The 18,113-nt window shown below is 34.5% G+C and overlaps 1 protein-coding gene across 2 annotated transcripts in view; it reads left to right on the plus strand.

Annotated features, from left to right (window-relative positions):
• The window catches only part of XPO1 (exportin 1), a 39,232-nt gene extending 31,091 nt beyond the window's left edge, over positions 1-8,141 (plus strand). The window contains exons 16-24 of one of the 2 annotated variants that reach the window (XM_068975443.1): positions 108-242; positions 568-751; positions 1,503-1,609; positions 3,590-3,784; positions 4,382-4,550; positions 4,945-5,079; positions 5,165-5,324; positions 5,404-5,500; positions 6,314-8,141. In XM_068975443.1, coding sequence (XP_068831544.1) covers positions 108-242; positions 568-751; positions 1,503-1,609; positions 3,590-3,784; positions 4,382-4,550; positions 4,945-5,079; positions 5,165-5,324; positions 5,404-5,500; positions 6,314-6,460 — 1,329 coding nt within the window. In that variant the 3' untranslated portion in view covers positions 6,461-8,141. The remainder of the gene's footprint in view (positions 1-107; positions 243-567; positions 752-1,502; positions 1,610-3,589; positions 3,785-4,381; positions 4,551-4,944; positions 5,080-5,164; positions 5,325-5,403; positions 5,501-6,313) is intronic. The other variant, XM_068975518.1, reaches the window with a different exon arrangement.
• Positions 8,142-18,113: the final 9,972 nt, after the last annotated feature.

The raw sequence follows: 18,113 nt of genomic DNA on the forward strand, positions 1-18,113 counted from the left end.
TTATTACTGACATGTTAACAAAATTAGCTTGTTATGTAAGTGAATTATTTGTATGTGATTTTCCTTATTATAATGCATACAAGTAACATGTCTGCCTTTTAATATAGGTCCATACATTTTATGAAGCTGTGGGGTATATGATTGGTGCACAAACAGACCAAACAGTACAAGAACATTTGATAGAAAAATACATGCTACTTCCTAATCAGGTTTGGGATAGCATAATCCAGCAAGCAACCAAAGTAAGTTTTAGTTACTTTCTGTAAAAGTTCTAATGGAATCTAAGAAGGTTATATTTACAAAAGTAGTAAATTTAATACCTTGACATGTATATCTGATCCATAGTGCTTTTTGTGCTTTTGCACATTGAAAGAATGGTAGCATTTTTATTCGGTTTGGATCATATTTTGGGAAATACTTTGCTCCATTCTTTAGTAATAAAGACTTGCAGTACTTTTACACTTCAAGATTATATATGTGATGGTGGTTTTTAGTGATGTGGGTAATTTTTTTTGCTTTGAAAAAGAATTCTATTATGATAAGTGGAGTTGTGTTTTGTTCTTACAGAATGTGGATATACTTAAAGATCCTGAAACAGTCAAGCAACTTGGTAGCATACTGAAAACAAATGTGAGAGCTTGCAAAGCAGTTGGACACCCATTTGTGATTCAGCTTGGGAGAATTTATTTAGATATGCTTAATGTATACAAGTGCCTCAGTGAAAATATTTCTGCAGCTATTCAAGCTAATGGTAAGCAATTCTGAATTCTTATGGAATAATATATTAAGTTAGTTCTACATTCACTGCCTTCAGTTCAGTTCAGTTCAGTTCAGTTCAGTCGCTCAGTCGTGTCCGACTCTTTGCGACCCCATGAATCGCAGCATGCCAGGCCTCCCTGTCCATCACTATCTCCCGGAGTTCACTCAGACTCACATCCATCGAGTCTGTGATGCCATCCAGCCATCTCATCCTCGGTCGTCCCCTTCTCCTGCCCCCGTCCCTCCCAGCATCAGTCTTTTCCAATGAGTCAACTCTTCGCATGAGGTGGCCAAAGTCATAAGCATTTAGCACTTTTGACAAAATACCTCCTGTGTTTTAGGCAGTCCTCAACAATTTTTAATGAGTTGCACATGCCCCTTTCCCTTATAAAATTATTCTATTTCCCAGGAAATTCATCTGTGTCCTCTTGTGTTTTGTGGCGTTCCGGGTAGCTCAGTGGTAAAGAATCTGCCTCCCAATGATCCATGGGTCGGGAAGATCCCCTGGAGGAGGAAATGGCAGCCCACTTTAGTACTCTTGCCTGGAAAAATCCCGGGAACAGAAAGATGCTAGCAGGCTATAGTTCATAGGGTTGCAAAGAGTTGGACGTGAATGAGCAGGAGCACTCTTTGTCTTTAGGTTTTCTAATGAAGAATGGAAACAAATAGTATCTGAAGTACATGTAACTGCCAATATAGAATTTTAGTTGTCAAATTGGAGTCCACCTGATTTTGTTTTTTAGGTGAGATGGTTACAAAGCAACCACTGATTAGAAGTATGCGAACAGTAAAAAGAGAAACTTTAAAGTTAATATCTGGTTGGGTGAGCCGGTCTAATGATCCACAGATGGTAAGAGAGATGTCATTTTTGTTTTTTAAAGTTGATACTGCATTCTATAGAACGTGTATATATTCTGTATGCATTTAGCTACTTAAAAGGTAATTTAGATGTTTACATTTGGTGTTACTTTATAGCATTCTATTTATTGGAGTTTTGGGGTCCATTAAAATAGTAAGATCCCGTCTCCAGGGGATCTTCCCAACCCAGGAATTGAATAGGTCTCCTGCATTGCAGGCAGATTTTTTTACCAGTTGAGCCACCAGGGAAGCCCAAGATACATACCTTCCTCCAAAGAAATTGCTGTTGGTAGGGGGAGGGTGGTGATGTAATAAGATAGTTGAGATGATTGGGTCATTTTTATTTTCCATGGATGGAGTTAAAATGAAATTTTTTTTCCTGATGGTTTTGGGAGCAATTTGTAAAGCTGTCATAAGAGCTGTTTGCCTCCTTAGTGGGAATAAACAGTTTCCTGGTTGAAGGTTTGAAAGTCTCTTATTCCTGTCAGTCTTAAATGGTTTTCAAAAAGTAATTGGCTCCATATGCGTGAACTTGGGGGAGCTATTTATGTTTAGTTATTGTTAAACCTTTTGTTCTTTGGATCCTTGGAATATTCCGATAAATCCTTTTCTGTTCATCACTATTGGATGGAAGTAGCATTGAACACTGTGCTACTTACTTTCATAAATTTGATATTTCAATATTGTTCCTATTAGTACTGGAAAGTTTTTTCATGAAATTACCAAGGTATCAAACTAGTTTACAGCTAAGATTTATGTTGAACTTTGGGGCTGTGAATTCAAAGATAGTCAAATAATTCAGATTTAGGGTGTAGGAAAATAAATTCAATGTTAAGAGTGGAAATATGAGAGTGGTCAAGGAAAGGATAAATGAGGCATGGGTATGAAGTATACAGTATGGGAAATAGTGTATAATAGTCAAGAACTAATATTTTTGAGGTAACAGACTATAAATTTAATGTGATCATTTTAGAATATATAAAAATATTAAATCACTTGACTGTTAATAGGAACTAATGTCATGTTGTAGGTCAAAAAAAGGATGTAGTGTACAAACATGGTATATAAAATTTACACTGCTGTATGTTTTCTAAGAAAGTTGAGTAAATCTTAAGCATTTTTATCACAACTTTTTGCCTGTTTATATGAGGTGTTTTATATAAAATATCTATGATCACTAAACTTACTCTTCTATAATCATTTTATAATGTATGTAAGTAAACTTGTAAAACTTAATCACGTCTGAGTAGAACTTGAAGAAAAAGAAGGGAGAATCGGTTCTAGTTAAGAGAAAACCTAGTAATTAAAGAAAAATAATTTTGTGCTTATCCTGCAAATCTTGCTAGGCCTGTTTTGTATATTGGGACACTACTACTGTTAAATGAAACATGATCATATTTATTGAGTACATCTTAATGGAGGATGCATTATAAAGCATAGAGTTTACACCTTAGACTGTTTATTGGGAATCTCGGAAAGCCTACCACAGTCTTTCTGGCATAGTTTAGTTCCTTTTTTGACAGTAAGTAATGGTTATTATTTCTGATTATTAAACTATCGGTTAGCATTCATTAAATTTAAAAAAGCATTGATGGTGGAGGTCTGATTCTGGTTCGATACGAATACTTCGGTGTACAGTTAGGCTTTACCCTCCCTGTGCCTCACGCACACACAGTATCCCTAGAATCCTGGTCCTGCCAGAATACTTAGAGCTAGTCACTTGATTTCAGGCCCCAGTTTTCTTTAATAAGTATAGATTTAAGCTGTACAATGTCCGTGGCCCTTTTCTGCCTATTTTAATTTCTTGATTTTTCTTTGTAAAGTTCTAATACACCAGAATTAAAGCCATGAGTTTCCGTTTTTCAGTAGATGATCAACCTAAATTAAGTCTTACAAGGTGACATTGACCTAGCTGCTTAGTAAGAGTTAGCAAGTGCCTGAATTAAAATTAAAAGTTTTTTTTTTTAAACAGGTAGCTGAAAATTTTGTTCCTCCTCTGTTGGATGCAGTTCTCATTGATTACCAGAGAAATGTCCCAGCTGCTAGAGAGCCAGAAGTGCTTAGTACTATGGCTATTATTGTCAACAAGTTAGGAGGACATATAACAGCTGAAATACCTCAAATATTTGATGCTGTTTTTGAGTGCACATTGAATATGATAAATAAGGTATGCAATTTGCATTTCAGTTACATAATGGCAAGTTCTACAGTTAATCCATATTACTTTTAAAAGCATAAATGATGGTTGTCTATGAGCATAGCATAAATTTTAGACTCTGATGTTAAAACATTTGAACTTCTAGATAAGAAAAGTACTTGTTTTTTAAATTTGCCAAAGATTTTTATTCAAATAGCAGCTAGCATTTATTTAAAACTTGAAACATTTTAGTCACTGGGTTTTTAGTTAAAAGTTCAGTAAAGTGTAGTATATGTTTATAAAGAATGGGAAAATGTATTAACCAAAAAGAAAAACATGTAGATATACGTGTACACATCTACACAGTAGACTTCTCTAAATCTGTGTTACTGATCTCAAAGTCACTTTAAAGTGGTAGCAAATCTCTAGCAAGTTTCAATGCTGATAGAAAATGTGATGGTCTTTGTGGGTTTTATCTGTGAGTTTGACTTTCAGTAGGCCGTATATCTTATGGGGTTCACTAACAACTCCAAATATCTATAATGAATTAGAGCTTGCTTTCCCTCTTCCATTAAATACAGTTTAAGGCATTGAAACTTCTATTTTGTTCCCACCATTTATTTTTAGGACTTTGAAGAATATCCTGAACACAGAACGAACTTTTTCTTACTACTTCAGGCTGTCAATTCTCATTGTTTCCCAGCGTTCCTGGCTATTCCACCTGCACAGTTTAAACTTGTTTTGGATTCTATTATTTGGGCTTTTAAACATACCATGAGGAATGTAGCAGATACAGGTAAATACATAAAAATGATGTTCTTTATTTGCCTGCCAACCCACAATCCACATACAGGCACTTACAAATAGACACCCATCTATCTGTGTATTTATAGTTGCAGACAAGAGGTATCACTTCACTTGTCATGGGGTTTTTTTGAGTGCATCAGTAATGGATGTGGGAGAGAATCAACTAAACCTTAAGAAATAATGGAAAGGTGGTAATGGTTAATTAGTCTGTAAGTAAGCAATCATTGATTCTAATTTAACTCCATTACTGAGTCAAGATAATTTAGGCAAATAATTGTCTTTAGCTTAAAAAAAAAAAGAGAGGGACTTTGAATTAATAGCTGAAGTACTATTGTGAATGTTGTCAGTATGGAATAAGTTGGTTGGCTTTATATGTCTTTTAGGCTTACAGATACTTTTTACACTCTTACAAAATGTTGCACAAGAAGAAGCTGCAGCTCAGAGTTTTTATCAGACTTATTTTTGTGATATTCTTCAGCATATCTTTTCTGTTGTGACAGACACCTCGCATACTGCTGGTAAGACTTTAAAGCTGTAAAAATTCTGTGTTCCTTCTGATTGTTAGTACATCTGAGAGTTTAATGATGTCCTTCTTATCAACAGGTTTAACAATGCATGCATCTATCCTTGCATATATGTTTAATTTGGTTGAAGAAGGAAAAATAAGTACACCATTAAATCCTGGAAATCCAGTTAACAACCAAATGTTTATTCAGGAATATGTGGCTAATCTTCTTAAGTCTGCATTCCCTCATCTACAAGAGTAAATATCCCTTTTTATAAACTCAAATTTTTTAAGGTTTTTTTTTTTAGGTGATTAATCATTGTGTTTTAACTTGCAGCGCTCAAGTAAAGCTCTTTGTGACAGGACTTTTCAGCTTAAATCAGGATATTCCAGCATTCAAGGAACATCTTCGGGATTTCCTGGTACAGATAAAGGTACGTATTTTATTTGCAGTTGCAGAAATATTGAGAGTAAATACTGATTGCATTCTTGCATCCAGAATTGACCACTTTTTGTAATGAGCTTTTAAAATATGTACAGTCTTATTCTTTTGAGATAGATTACAGAAAGAAAAACTTTAAATCAAGGCCAGAAGAGGAGATCAGTTTAAAATGTTTGGGGTAACATGTCTATTGCAACATTGTGATTGAATCCCATAGATATTTTTAAAGGGGTGGGGGGAATGAAATACGTTCGTAGTTCCTTTTGAGATTTTCCCCATTGTTAGTAAAGAATTCATTTAGGGGGAACCATGGTGATTAGCAGATACCGGCCTGTTATTTACTGCTGTTACAATGCTTCATTGACTTAGGGGAAGAGAAATTTTTGTTGTATCGTCGTGTTTTAAAGAAATCAAAAAGAGCTGATGAATTCTTGTCCATATCTATTAAATAAGAATTGATAACATAAAATGCAGGTTTTTTTCCTCCTCCAAAATACAAAGTTTTATTTTTTTTTATTAAGTGTAAAGAAAAGCTAATTCATACAGTTATAAAGGATGAAAATTGATAACATAGCTATGAGGACAATGATAATATACTTAAACTTGATCATTAGTCTTTCTTACTATCATTACTGCTGAAGTATGTTTTATATGTGGCATTATACTATCCCTCTTTTGTAATCTTTGCCTCCCAACCAACACATTTAGTCTTTAATTCAACTGTGTAGAGTTACATATATAAGCCAAACAATTGATGGATAAATTACATTGCTAAGTATGTTGACAGTTAACTATCTTTTCACAGGAGTTTGCAGGTGAAGATACATCGGATCTCTTTTTGGAAGAACGAGAAACAGCCCTTCGACAGGCTCAGGAAGAAAAACACAAACTTCAGATGTCTGTCCCAGGCATCCTTAATCCACATGAAATTCCAGAAGAAATGTGTGATTAAAATCAGAAGTCATGCTGGGTTTTTTTTTTTTTTTTCTTTTTTTTCTTTTCCTCTGCAACTCTTGTTAGCAGATGAAAACAGCATCTGGATATTTGTCGACCAAAATGATGCCAATTTGTAAATTAAAATGTCACCTAGTGGCCCTTTTTCTTATGTGTTTTTTGTATAAGAAATTTTCTGTGAAATATCCTTCCATTGTTTAAGCTTTTGTTTTGGTCATCTTTAGTTTGCATGAAGTTGAAAATTACGGCATTTTTAAAAATTTTAACTTCATCCCCATTTTGTGGCTGGGATGGGGGGAGGAGGCAAATCCAATTTGAACATATACTTGTAAATTCTGATGCAAAAGTATACAATTTTTCCTGTAAAGAATACCAATTTTTAATTAGGGAGCATTTTCTTTCTAGCCTGTATTTCAGTCTAGAAGAAAAGATAATGAGTAAAACAGATTGCGTTGTTAAAAGGATTATAGTGCTGCATTGTCTGAAGTTAGCACCTCTTGGACTGAATTGTTTGTCTAGACTACATGTATTACAAGTCTGTATGGCAAGTTTGCAGCAAGATCATGTGCATATCATCCCATTGTAAACGACTTCAAAAAATATGGGAACACAGTTATTTTTACACAGTTCTTTTTGTTTTTGTGTGTGTGTGCTGTCGCTTGTCGACAACAGCTTTTTGTTTTCCTCAATGAGGAGTGTTGCTCATTTGTGAGCCTTCATTAACTCAGAGTGAAATGGTTAAAAATATTTATCCTGTTAGAATAGGCTGCATCTTTTTAACAACTCATTAAAAACAAACAAAACAAAACTCTGGCTTTTGAGATGACTTATACTAATTTACATTGTTTACCAAGCTGTAGTGCTTTAAGAACACTACTTAAAAAGCAAAATAAACTTGGTTTACATTTATTTTCCCTTTATTGGCTCAAACTTATTCCTGTATTAATGAAAGTGGTTATTTATGTTTAGGTATTAGGTAACATTTTTAAATGAATTTTGATAACTATTGACTTCCAAGTATTATTTCTAAGGTTATTGAGTAAAGGCAGCATTTGTATAAAACGAATATGTTCTTGAGATATCTTCTGTTCCCAAGAAACAAATCCCTTCTGTGACAGCTTGGCACACATTTTACCTTTACTTGCAGTTAAAAAGCATCTTTCCTCTGGTTAGGAGCTGGGGGTAACAAAGCTGTAGATGCCCTACAAAATATGAAAAGGGAATAGAAAAAGGAAACCAGCTTGAGTGAGCCTGTTTCCAGATGATTCTATATACTTAAACCTAAGCATTTGAAGTGCCTCATGTTTGTGGAGAATCAGCAATTTCATATAATTGCTGTTCTCCTAACTTTTTATATAGGTCTTTGGCAAAGATTGGCATTATTTCAGTAGAATGTAATCATGCTTTAAAGTCTTTTTAAAACAACAAATAGTAAGATGTTTTAAATATACAGAGAGGAATATTGAAGTACTTTGTTTAATACTTTAGCTCTGTTAAAGCTTTGATTTTCTTACTGGTGTTTGCATATAAATAAGTTTTCTTAGAACAGTAAAAAGAGTTCAGTTTCAAATCATATGCTGTATTTGAAATCAGCTTTCCATCAGTGGTCATGTATACTTTTCTTATCCTACAGCCCCATTGCCTACCTTGATATGTTTTGAATGTTAAAGAAACCAAGCTTTGGCCAAAATGAGAACATGCTAATAGAAAATTAAACTTATTGTGGGCATTTCTTGCTTGAATAAAAGTTAATCATATCAGGCCAGCCTCAACGTGTTTTACAAGAAAGCATACTGATAAACTGGCCATTTGAAATGTTTGGCTCAGTGTTGTTTAACTCTTGCAAAAAGGCAGCGTCTCAGTTATAAATTGTGAGAGAGAACTGGAATTGTTTTATAAGTATGTCTGAATCTTGGTTTAGACACCCATTAAAATCATAGACAAGTCATTTGAACTGAAAATGGTCTCACAAAAGCTAAGTCCTGAGTCAAGAGGATATCAACAGTAGGATGCTGTTCTAACATTTTAGCATCTCTGAAGATCTGTGGCACCTTAAAAACTGGTGGCTAGGCAGTACTGTTGATAAATTTCCCTGCTTGTCCATGTGCAAACTCAATAATTGTATGCATTTATTGCTATTTAAAATTGTCTTACAAAAAAGTATTAAAGTGTCTTAGATTGATCAGCAACAAAATATTACTTCTATGCAAAAAGGCATATGAAGGCAGCAGGATATAAACTTGATAAGGGGGAGTAAATAATCAATGGAAGAATAATCACACTTCCATATTTACTGACATCAGTGGCAACCAAGTTGTTCTTGGGACCTAAGCAGGGAAGCTGTCAATAAGCTATAATGCAAAGAATTGTTCATCAAATGCCTAGCAGTGCAGTTTTATTTATAAGAAGTTGATACTGAAGTTTCAAAAAGGCTTCTGTAACCAACTTTTATTTTTAGTAAGGACTATTGTCATAGTTGAAAGTGTTTTCTTGTTCTTGATGGTGCATAAGAATACATATTGCAATTAATAACTAAGAGTTGGAAAAAAAGCAGAAAGTAATGAAAGTGAATTCAAACTTCACTGGCTATCAACCCCCCATTGAGTCAGGTCTATGATAGGATCTAGGATGCAGATTTGATGCCAACAGACAAGCAAGGATAGACTTGGTAAAAATGCAGTATTAGAATACTGTGAGATTAATAGGTCTGATGTGCTGGTGTATGTATTGGATGTTCCTCCCGGAAGGTTTCCAACAGAATTCCATTCTGTAATGTGTGAAGACTCAAGCCTATAGAAAAGTTAAAAAGTTTTTGATGTTCTGACTAGAAGAAACTCAAGGACAAAATGTCTGGATTATAAACAGTGACATAAAAATATAAATAGTACTTTCAGTATTTAAAGTACTGTAGTAAAATGAACAGTAATTGAGTAGAGTTGTAAAGTTTCTTACCACTTTTTGTGCTTTTCATCCCTGACACTCTTGGTAAAGTTAACCATAATTCCATAATATATCTAGTCCATGTTTAGGTTTCCCCAGCAGTTCTTAATGCTTTTCATAGTTTGTGTTTTTCCCAAATGAGTACCCAATTTAGGTTCATGCTTTTTGCATTTGTAGTTGTTAATTTCAGTGGTATTTGTTCTCTTGAAAAATATTTGGTTACTATGCAGATCTGTATTTTAAAGTATCTTCTCTTTTTTCCTGTTAAGCATAGTTTATATTCTGTATTGTCTGCTCTCCCAACTAACAAATCCCTCCTGCGCACCTCTATCCAATAACTTTGCTTTCAGAGTACACTTACTTTTATTTACTGTTTTTTTCTAGAGTCCACAGGGAATAAGCCCCTATTAGCTTGCAAAACAGTTACATATTTAATAATATTTTTATAAATCAGCATTTTAAGGTGTTTTTGCTTGTGTTACAAGAAATATCATAGTTGCTTGTAGTTTATTTTGCAGTGCTCATATCAGAACCAGTACAGATCTTTGGGAAGTGCAGCTTTATGATAGAAGGTTTAGGCAATTTAGAAATTTTTTTCTATCCCCAGCACCTGGATTATACCCCAAGGTCAAATATGGTTGTGGAAATTTCAGGTTTTATACTTGGATCCTGGGCAGCATGGAAAATAAAAAACTTCCCCTTTTAAGACCCAGAAAAAGTTGCAGAACACTTTGAAATATTCTAATTTCCATAACCCTGCCTAATAAGAAGCTGAGAAATACCATGCTAAAGCTGTATGCATTGCTGCTCTGAATAAAACTGGTGTTCTATTAATGAGAAAGGGAGAGTGAATTAAGTCTTACTTTAAAAGGACAAAAGGCAGTTGACGCCATGAGAAAATAAGTCTCTAAGCTTTGAGGTATTGAAAATACCAAAGAAATTGCTCCTCTTACAGTGGCAGTTGTTTTTGTCATTCACAGTACACAATTGAAGAAAAAAATGTGTACAAGGTGGCAAACAAAACCATTCACTCCTTGTCTTTGTTACTAATGGCCTTTTGTTGATTTTCAAGGTAACTGCTGAAGCTAGTATCCTGACATACCAAGATGAAGACTTGAAAACCTAAAGGAATGGAGGCATTACAGAAGTTGAGAGAGTTAGGCCATGCCTAGGAGTTTGGAAGGTTTATATGGGAAACCTATTATTTACTTTGTGAAAAAGGATTAAAGCCATAGTTCTTGCAAGCTGGGATACACTTTTTTTTTTTTGTACTCCAGCAGGATTATCCATAAGAGAGCCATTATGGGTGTACTGAACGTTAATTTTCTGTACTTGATACCCTAAACTGAAGTTCCTGACCCAGAACATCTTTTTTCTACAACTGTGACAGGAAACTAGGCCTTCTCCCTTTGATCTCAAAAGTTCTGAGATCAGATATTACCAGACTTACTCTGCATGTCTGCATCAGGTAAGAACCAACCATTCCTAAAGTATTTTTGGCCTTTTTTGATTCATCTAGCTCTTAGACACAGAAAGTAGTGGTGTGTTTTCCATCTTGTTCTTCAGACTATTGGCCCACAAGAAATCGTATTCTTGAGTCCACCTCAAGTCTGAATCTTAATCAAAGACATTTGAAAAGGTGGGACCAAGTCCTGAGCTTTGGTGTTGACAAGCCTGCCTGCCCTTTAGGTTACATTAAGCATTACAACTGGTGTGTTTGCTTGCTTATTTTAAAGACTAAGCAGAAATGGTTAATCTGTCTATAGAAGAAAAATTTCTGCTTCTGAAGGTGTTTACAACTAGATCACAAGTGAGCTGTTAAGAGGCTATGCAACGTTAAAAATAGACCATGTAACAACTACTTAGACTATCTGTGCCTAGCCACATAGAAAAATCATCCTGATTTTAGTAAGCTAGATTGCTCCCCCAGGATGTTCCTCTTTATTCTGTGAGGTGATGTGCAATAAATTCCACTTGTGTAAGTATTTACACATACAGAGCCTTAGCTGACTATGCATTGCTTTCACTGGGCTGGGTAGGCTCTGCTTGTCTCTTAATTTAAAATCTCTTGTGCTTTCTGACCATCAGGATAAAGAAAGGACTCCCTTAGAAACAATTCTTTTAAAAAAACATAGTTAATTTTTCACCTTTTATTAATTCAAACTCTCCAAAACGTATTAATTTAAAACAAATTTTGTTTATACAACTACATGTAGTTATATAGCTAAGGTAGGAAATGGTGTTAGTTCATAAATTGTACCTGTTAATACTCTGCTAAGTTATCAAGTTGTCAATCTCCTTAGTTCTTCAGGGTGACCCCTGAAGCCATGTTTTGTCATTTTGTCTCCGTGAAGCAGCTGTGTGAATCTTTTATCATTTAAAAGAACTTCCAGAGTTTTTCTGAGTTCAGTCATCACATCACAAAATAAATAGATGATTAATATTAATGAGTTTCCTAGATTCAAAGAAACCATAATCATTGAGTAGCTATAGTGTTCCTTAGTAGATATAAAGTCACAACCTCAGGAAAGATTCACAGTTTTTGGCAAATCTGAACTATTAAGTTTCTCAGGCTGCCTTTGCAAATAAATTTTAGAATGGGCCTGCATTGTTGGTCATCTACTCCATCAAGATGATTCATTTCAGAATATCCATTATTCTAAAACTTGGAATAAGTCTTGGAAAAATATGCATTCAAACACTGCATAGTCCAGCTGAGGTTCTGTGAAAGTGTATTGTTTTTCAAGAAACTTCTAAAATAGAAGCTGAAAGCTTTTAAGTTTGGAAAATACTGTTTCTCACTGATTCTTAGAAAAAGGCTTTCTAAGAAAAATTCCAATAACTATGTATTCAAATGTCAAGAAACCATGTATTCACAACTTTCTTCTGGTTTTTGAATTCGAAGAAGGGGAAGAAAGAGGTGACAGTGTGAAACACCTTACCAGTTTTACCAGCATGATAAAGTTACAGTCCCCCTCTTCCAAAACCTTTACTTTGCTTACAAGGAACTTACGAGCTATGCCTTCTGGAATTGTCCCTTGGAAATTTTCACACTGTGAGCCAATAGAATGAGAGGTATGACTTTCGTAAAGTGGGAGGTAGAATATTTGAAAGAATTGAGGTAAACTAGCAAATGGCTGAAACCTTTTGGGGCAGATCACTTCATAAAGTTCATATTGAGGAAGTTGCTGCTGCTGCTGCTGTCGCTTCAGTCACGTCCGACTTTGTGCAACCCCATAGATGGCATCCCACCAGGCTCCCCCGTCCCTGGGATTCTCCAGGCAAGAACACTGGAGTGGGTTGCCATTTCCTTCTCCAATGCATGAAAGTGAAAATTGAAAGTGAAGTCGCTCGGTCGCGTCTGACTCTTAGCGACCCCATGGACTACAGCCTACCAGGCTCCTCTGTCCGTGGGGTTTTCCAGGCAAAAGTACTGGAGTGGAGTGCCATTGCCTTCTCCGCATATTGAAGTTGATTGCCCTTAAAAGCACTTAAAGAGTACCCATTGAGAAGCATTTGTGCACCTAAAAGAAGTAAGTAAGCCACTGTGAAGACCTCTGATCTTCAATATGCAGTATGGGTCAGGTTATACCTGTTACCTTATCAAGTTTTGTACTTAGAGAATAATTAAACATGAGGTTCATGAAGTTTAGACTTCAGAGCCCCTGTCTCACAGGAGTCCTTTCCAAAGACCTTTGGGGATCTTAGCTGTTTATCAATAACTTCAGTAGTTAAGCCATAGCAGCCCCAAAATATAATAATACATTAGAGGTAAATTTAGAGAACAAAAAGCTTAATTAAATGATTAATTTTTTTTAAGATTTGGAGATTATTTATTTTGACTGTAATTGGTCTTTGTTGCTTTGTGAGGGCTTTCTCTTCTAGGTCCTCCTGCGCCAGCGCAGGGACCACTCCTTGGACGTGGGGTAGCTCCTCCCGGCCGCCGCCCCTGACGGCGGAGGAGGGGAGCTACTCGGTTGCTCCAAATTCAGAGTTAAATTGAAGAAAGTAGGGAAAACCACTAGACCATTCAGGTGTGACCTAAATCAAATCCCTTATGATTATACAGTGGAAGTGAGAAACAGATTTAAGGGACTAGATCTGATAGAGTGCCTGATGAACTATGGATGGAGGTTCGTGACATTGTACAGGAGACAGGGATCAAGACCATCCGCATGGAAAAGAAATGCAAAAAAAGTAAAATGGCTGTCTGGGGAGGCCTTACAAATAGCTGTGAAAAGAAGAGAGGCAAAAAGCCAAGGAGAGAAGGAAAGATGAACATCTGAATGCGTATTTCCAAAGAATAGCAAGAAGAGATAAGAAAGCCTTCCTCAGCGATCAGTGCAAAGAAATAGAGGAAAAGAACAGAATGGGAAAAACTAGAGATCTCTTCAAGAAAATTAGAGATACCAAGGGAACATTTCATGCAAAGATGGGTACAAAAGACAGAAACAGTATGGACCTAACAGAAGCAGAAGATACTAAGAAGAGGTGGCAAGAATACACAGAAAAACTACAAAAAAAATCTTCATGACCAAGATAATCACGATGGTATGATCACTCATCTAGAGACAGACATCCTGGAATGTGAAGTCAAGTGGGCCTTCGAGTTAATAAGTTACTACAGTATTATTGACCATATTCCTTAGGCTGTATATTACATCCTTGTGGCTTAATTTATTTTGTAACTGGAGGATTGTACCTCGAATCCCTTCACCTGTTTCACTCCAAGTCTGTTCCTGTTTTATGTTTATTTTGCTTTTTGTTTTTCTTTTATCTTTTTATTTTTTGTCTGTGCTGAGTCTTCATGGGTGCTTGTGGGCTTTCTCTAGTTGCAGCGCGTGAGGGTTGCTTTTCATTGCAGCACGCAGGTTTCTTTTTGTAGTGGCTTCACTTGTTCCAGAGCACGGGCTCTAGAGTTGTGGTATATGGGCTCAGTTGCCCCACAGCATGTAGAATCTTCTGGACCCGGGATTGAACAAATGTCCCTTGCATTGCTGGGTGGATTCTTAATGACTACATGACCAGGGAAGTCCCTGTTTTGCTTTTTAGATTCCACCTTTGTAATCATTTTAATAATTGGCCCATCTGGAGTTTTAGTGTAAGATGCTATTATTCCACTGCATATATTTCATATTTTCCTATTCATATTTTTATAGATAGATGTAATCCTAGTATATATACAATTTATATGTATTCCTCAGCTTGGAGAATCGTAATCAGTTTGGAGGAAAATGTAATGAAAGTAACTCTCCTTCTAGGCAAATGCATATGTATATGTATATAATTTCAGGTCTCTAATTTGATGCAGTTTTTACACAGATAATACCTGACATACACGGGGCTTTTTCATCTAGTGAGGTGGCATATCTGGCCTATTGCCCCATATCAGTATTAGAGAGCTTCCTCTTCACTTTTTAGGGCTGTGTTATATTCCATTAGAAAATATACTGTCAATAACTTTACCATATAGTCTATAGAATGGGAATAACACCCACCCATAAAGTACCTGCACGTAATACTTAACCCATAACGTTATACCTACCCATCTGTAAGATGGGAATAATACCTACCTCATAAGGTTATGAGGATTAAATGAGTTTATACATATAAAGAATTGAGAACAATGTTCAGTCCAGAAATAAGTGCTAATTTCTTGCTACTAAAGAAGCTTATACATGTGTGACTATATACAAATGATAAATTTCCAGAAGTGAAATAGTTGTATCAATGAGTTTGTGTGTTTGTAACTTTAATGGATATAGATATAGGCTGAAGTATGGCTTTACTTGCTGCAATGTGAAAAACTACATAAATTCTGTAAGTGCATTAGTTCAAGCTAATTATTCTAAGATACCATGATGATCACTGATAAATGGGTCTCCTGTGATAGTGACGTCTGAGAAACATTTGCAGCATTTCTGGCAGTTCAGTTCATTTCAACAGGAAGCCTGCCCTTTAGAAGGATCTATTTATCCTTATCATTGATTATGTATAATAGTTGCTGCTACTCCTAAATAAAGTTTTTACTCTGGTTTTATTTTTCTTGTAATTTTTCATATGTATACACTGGATACCTTACAACATAATATTAAAAACAAACACCCAGGATATTAAGACAGCAAAGTTGGAAAAGTTTCATAACTGTCTTTTAAAATATAAACTTGAATCTGCTGGAGGAGAAAAGGGAGAGAGTACTAATGATGAACTGAAGCCTGATTTTGGGACACCATACAAAATAGGAACAGTCCAGAGTGTCTTTTGATACTGTGGAAGAATTGGTACAATAATAAAGCAATTAGCTGTATTTCTAGAATGAAAAATGACTTATTTTTTAACAATCTATATTGTTACTATATATTGCTTATTACGGTTTACCTAAATGTAGATACAATTCAAAATAGTTTAAAAGTGTGCTGCTGCTGCTGCTGCTGCTAAGTCACTTCAGTTGTGTCTGACTCTGTGTGACCCCATAGATGGCAGCCCACCAGGCTCCTCTGTCCTTGGAATTCTCCGGGCAAGAACATGAATGGGTAACCACATATTCCATCTAAATGGCAATTGTTACAGGTTATGAGTTTTAAAACTTGCAGTTATCAGTAGGGTACTTCTTTAAAATAAAAACAATATCATGTTATTATTCAGCAATAAAAGAAAAAAATACTAGTTACGTATGCAACAAAAGGGTACATCTCAAAAGCATTATGTAGATGAAAGAAGCCAGACACAAAGGAGTAAATACCTCCAATTGCATTTTTGTAAAATTCATGAGAAAACAAAATTAATGTAATAGTGACTACATGGGTACTAATACAACTTAACTCATCAAAATGAAGATTTAATATGTACATTTTTATATTAAACATTAATTGAAAATGCAATAACAGTTAAGATATAGCATGTTTCTGTGCATGCATTCTGTATGTACAATAAACGATTAGAAACCATAACTTTCAAGAGTTTTAAAAATCAAGAAAAATTGTGTGTATTTACATTTACGTTAATATGTAAAATATATTTAGACATATTTACAACCATCAACTGATTTTAATTCTATAATTAAAAACTTGCAACAACATCTTCAGGTATAAAATATTTTTAAAGACTTGGAAAAAGCAGAACATACACATATTATGTATAATCTAGATAATGGTTCTGCTTTTTGCAAAACATCTACTGAAATGTGGAAACTTAGGAAAATATATATCAAAGTAAAATTTTGTCATTGATGACATTTCAGATGTTTTATAAGTGAATTGTAATAATTAAATAGAAAAAATCACTAATATTAAGTTTTAAAGCTGTTAGTGGTTTTTAATGATCTTATGGACATGATAGAAACATCTGAAATAACATCAAACTTTATTGGTAGTATATTAAAAATAAGTTCAATAGGAAATCTTACATAAAATTCAAATTGGATATAGTACAGACTTGTGAGAAAGAAAGTCTGGACTTGTAACCAAAAGCTTAGAAAATTTTCTGGATATTTCGTTCTATTTTTTTTTCTCCCATTCTCCATTTTATTAAATATTTTAAAATATTTTTTTTCATGACAATAGCATTTCATCAAACAAAACTGCCTAATTTTAAACTAACATTTACTGTATGCAACTATCTCTGGATGATGTGATTTAAAAATGTAAATCCCTATAGATTGATTTTTCTATATCAAATCAAAAGATCAAAGAAATTATATGGCTGAAAGGGAATTGAAATAATAAAAAATAATTGAATAATCAAAATAATTTAAAAATTGGAAGAATATTTGGACTTCCACTGGTAATCTGTAGTACAAGAGCTGAAAAAGCAGTTTAGAAATTGAATCAAGCCTCATATATTTAGTTTAGAAATTTAGAGAATTTAGAAATTGTGGGGAATTCCCTGGTTGTCCAGTGGTTAGGACTCGGCTTTCAATCCCTGATAGGGGAACTGAAATCCCACAAACTGCACAGTGCCACCAAGAAAGAAAGAAATGAAATTATGCAATTGGAGACTTTGGGAAATAAAATTTTTTAAAAGATTCAACTTAAATATTCTAACATGTCAGTTTTTTTTGGCTTTATAAGCCAGTTTGAGTTATTAAAGCTGATAGATTAATTCAATAATTGATTTAAATGATTAAATATATACAAATACAAAAAATAAGGAAACAAAGACATTGAAAGATTATATAAATGAAATATGAAATATAAAACAAATTATCAAATTTACATATATATAAACATGTTTGTTGTTTGATCATTAAAGTGAACTGAAAAATACAATGAGCAGTTCTTTCAACAGTGAGTCCAAAATCTTGGCCAGATTATAATTAGCATGTTCTGCGGATTGAAGCTTAGTGAAAAATAATATTACTAAGCTACGTAATTATGGAATTCCAATAAATAAATTTATGACTTACTTGATAGAGAAACATACAAAACCTCAGTATTAGAAAATTTTCAAAGTAATTTATAGGGTAGTTCAGCAAAACAGATAAATTCTCAACCTTTTTAATACAGCCACTGACTCTCTCTTTAATAGGGAAGACATTGGAACAGTCTTAAATCTCTGTAGGGCTACATTTACTTAGCTAAGTGACAGTTGTATCACATAAAAACTAACACCAAAAATTTCTTAAAATCAATCAAAGACTTGGTAATTATAAGGACAATTTCATGATTGTATCCTAACTTGATACTATATAATTACATATTTTTAGTTTAGGG

The sequence above is a fragment of the Capricornis sumatraensis genome, chromosome 1 (genome assembly GCF_032405125.1).
Source record: "Capricornis sumatraensis isolate serow.1 chromosome 1, serow.2, whole genome shotgun sequence".
Classification (NCBI taxonomy): Eukaryota; Metazoa; Chordata; class Mammalia; order Artiodactyla; family Bovidae; genus Capricornis; species Capricornis sumatraensis.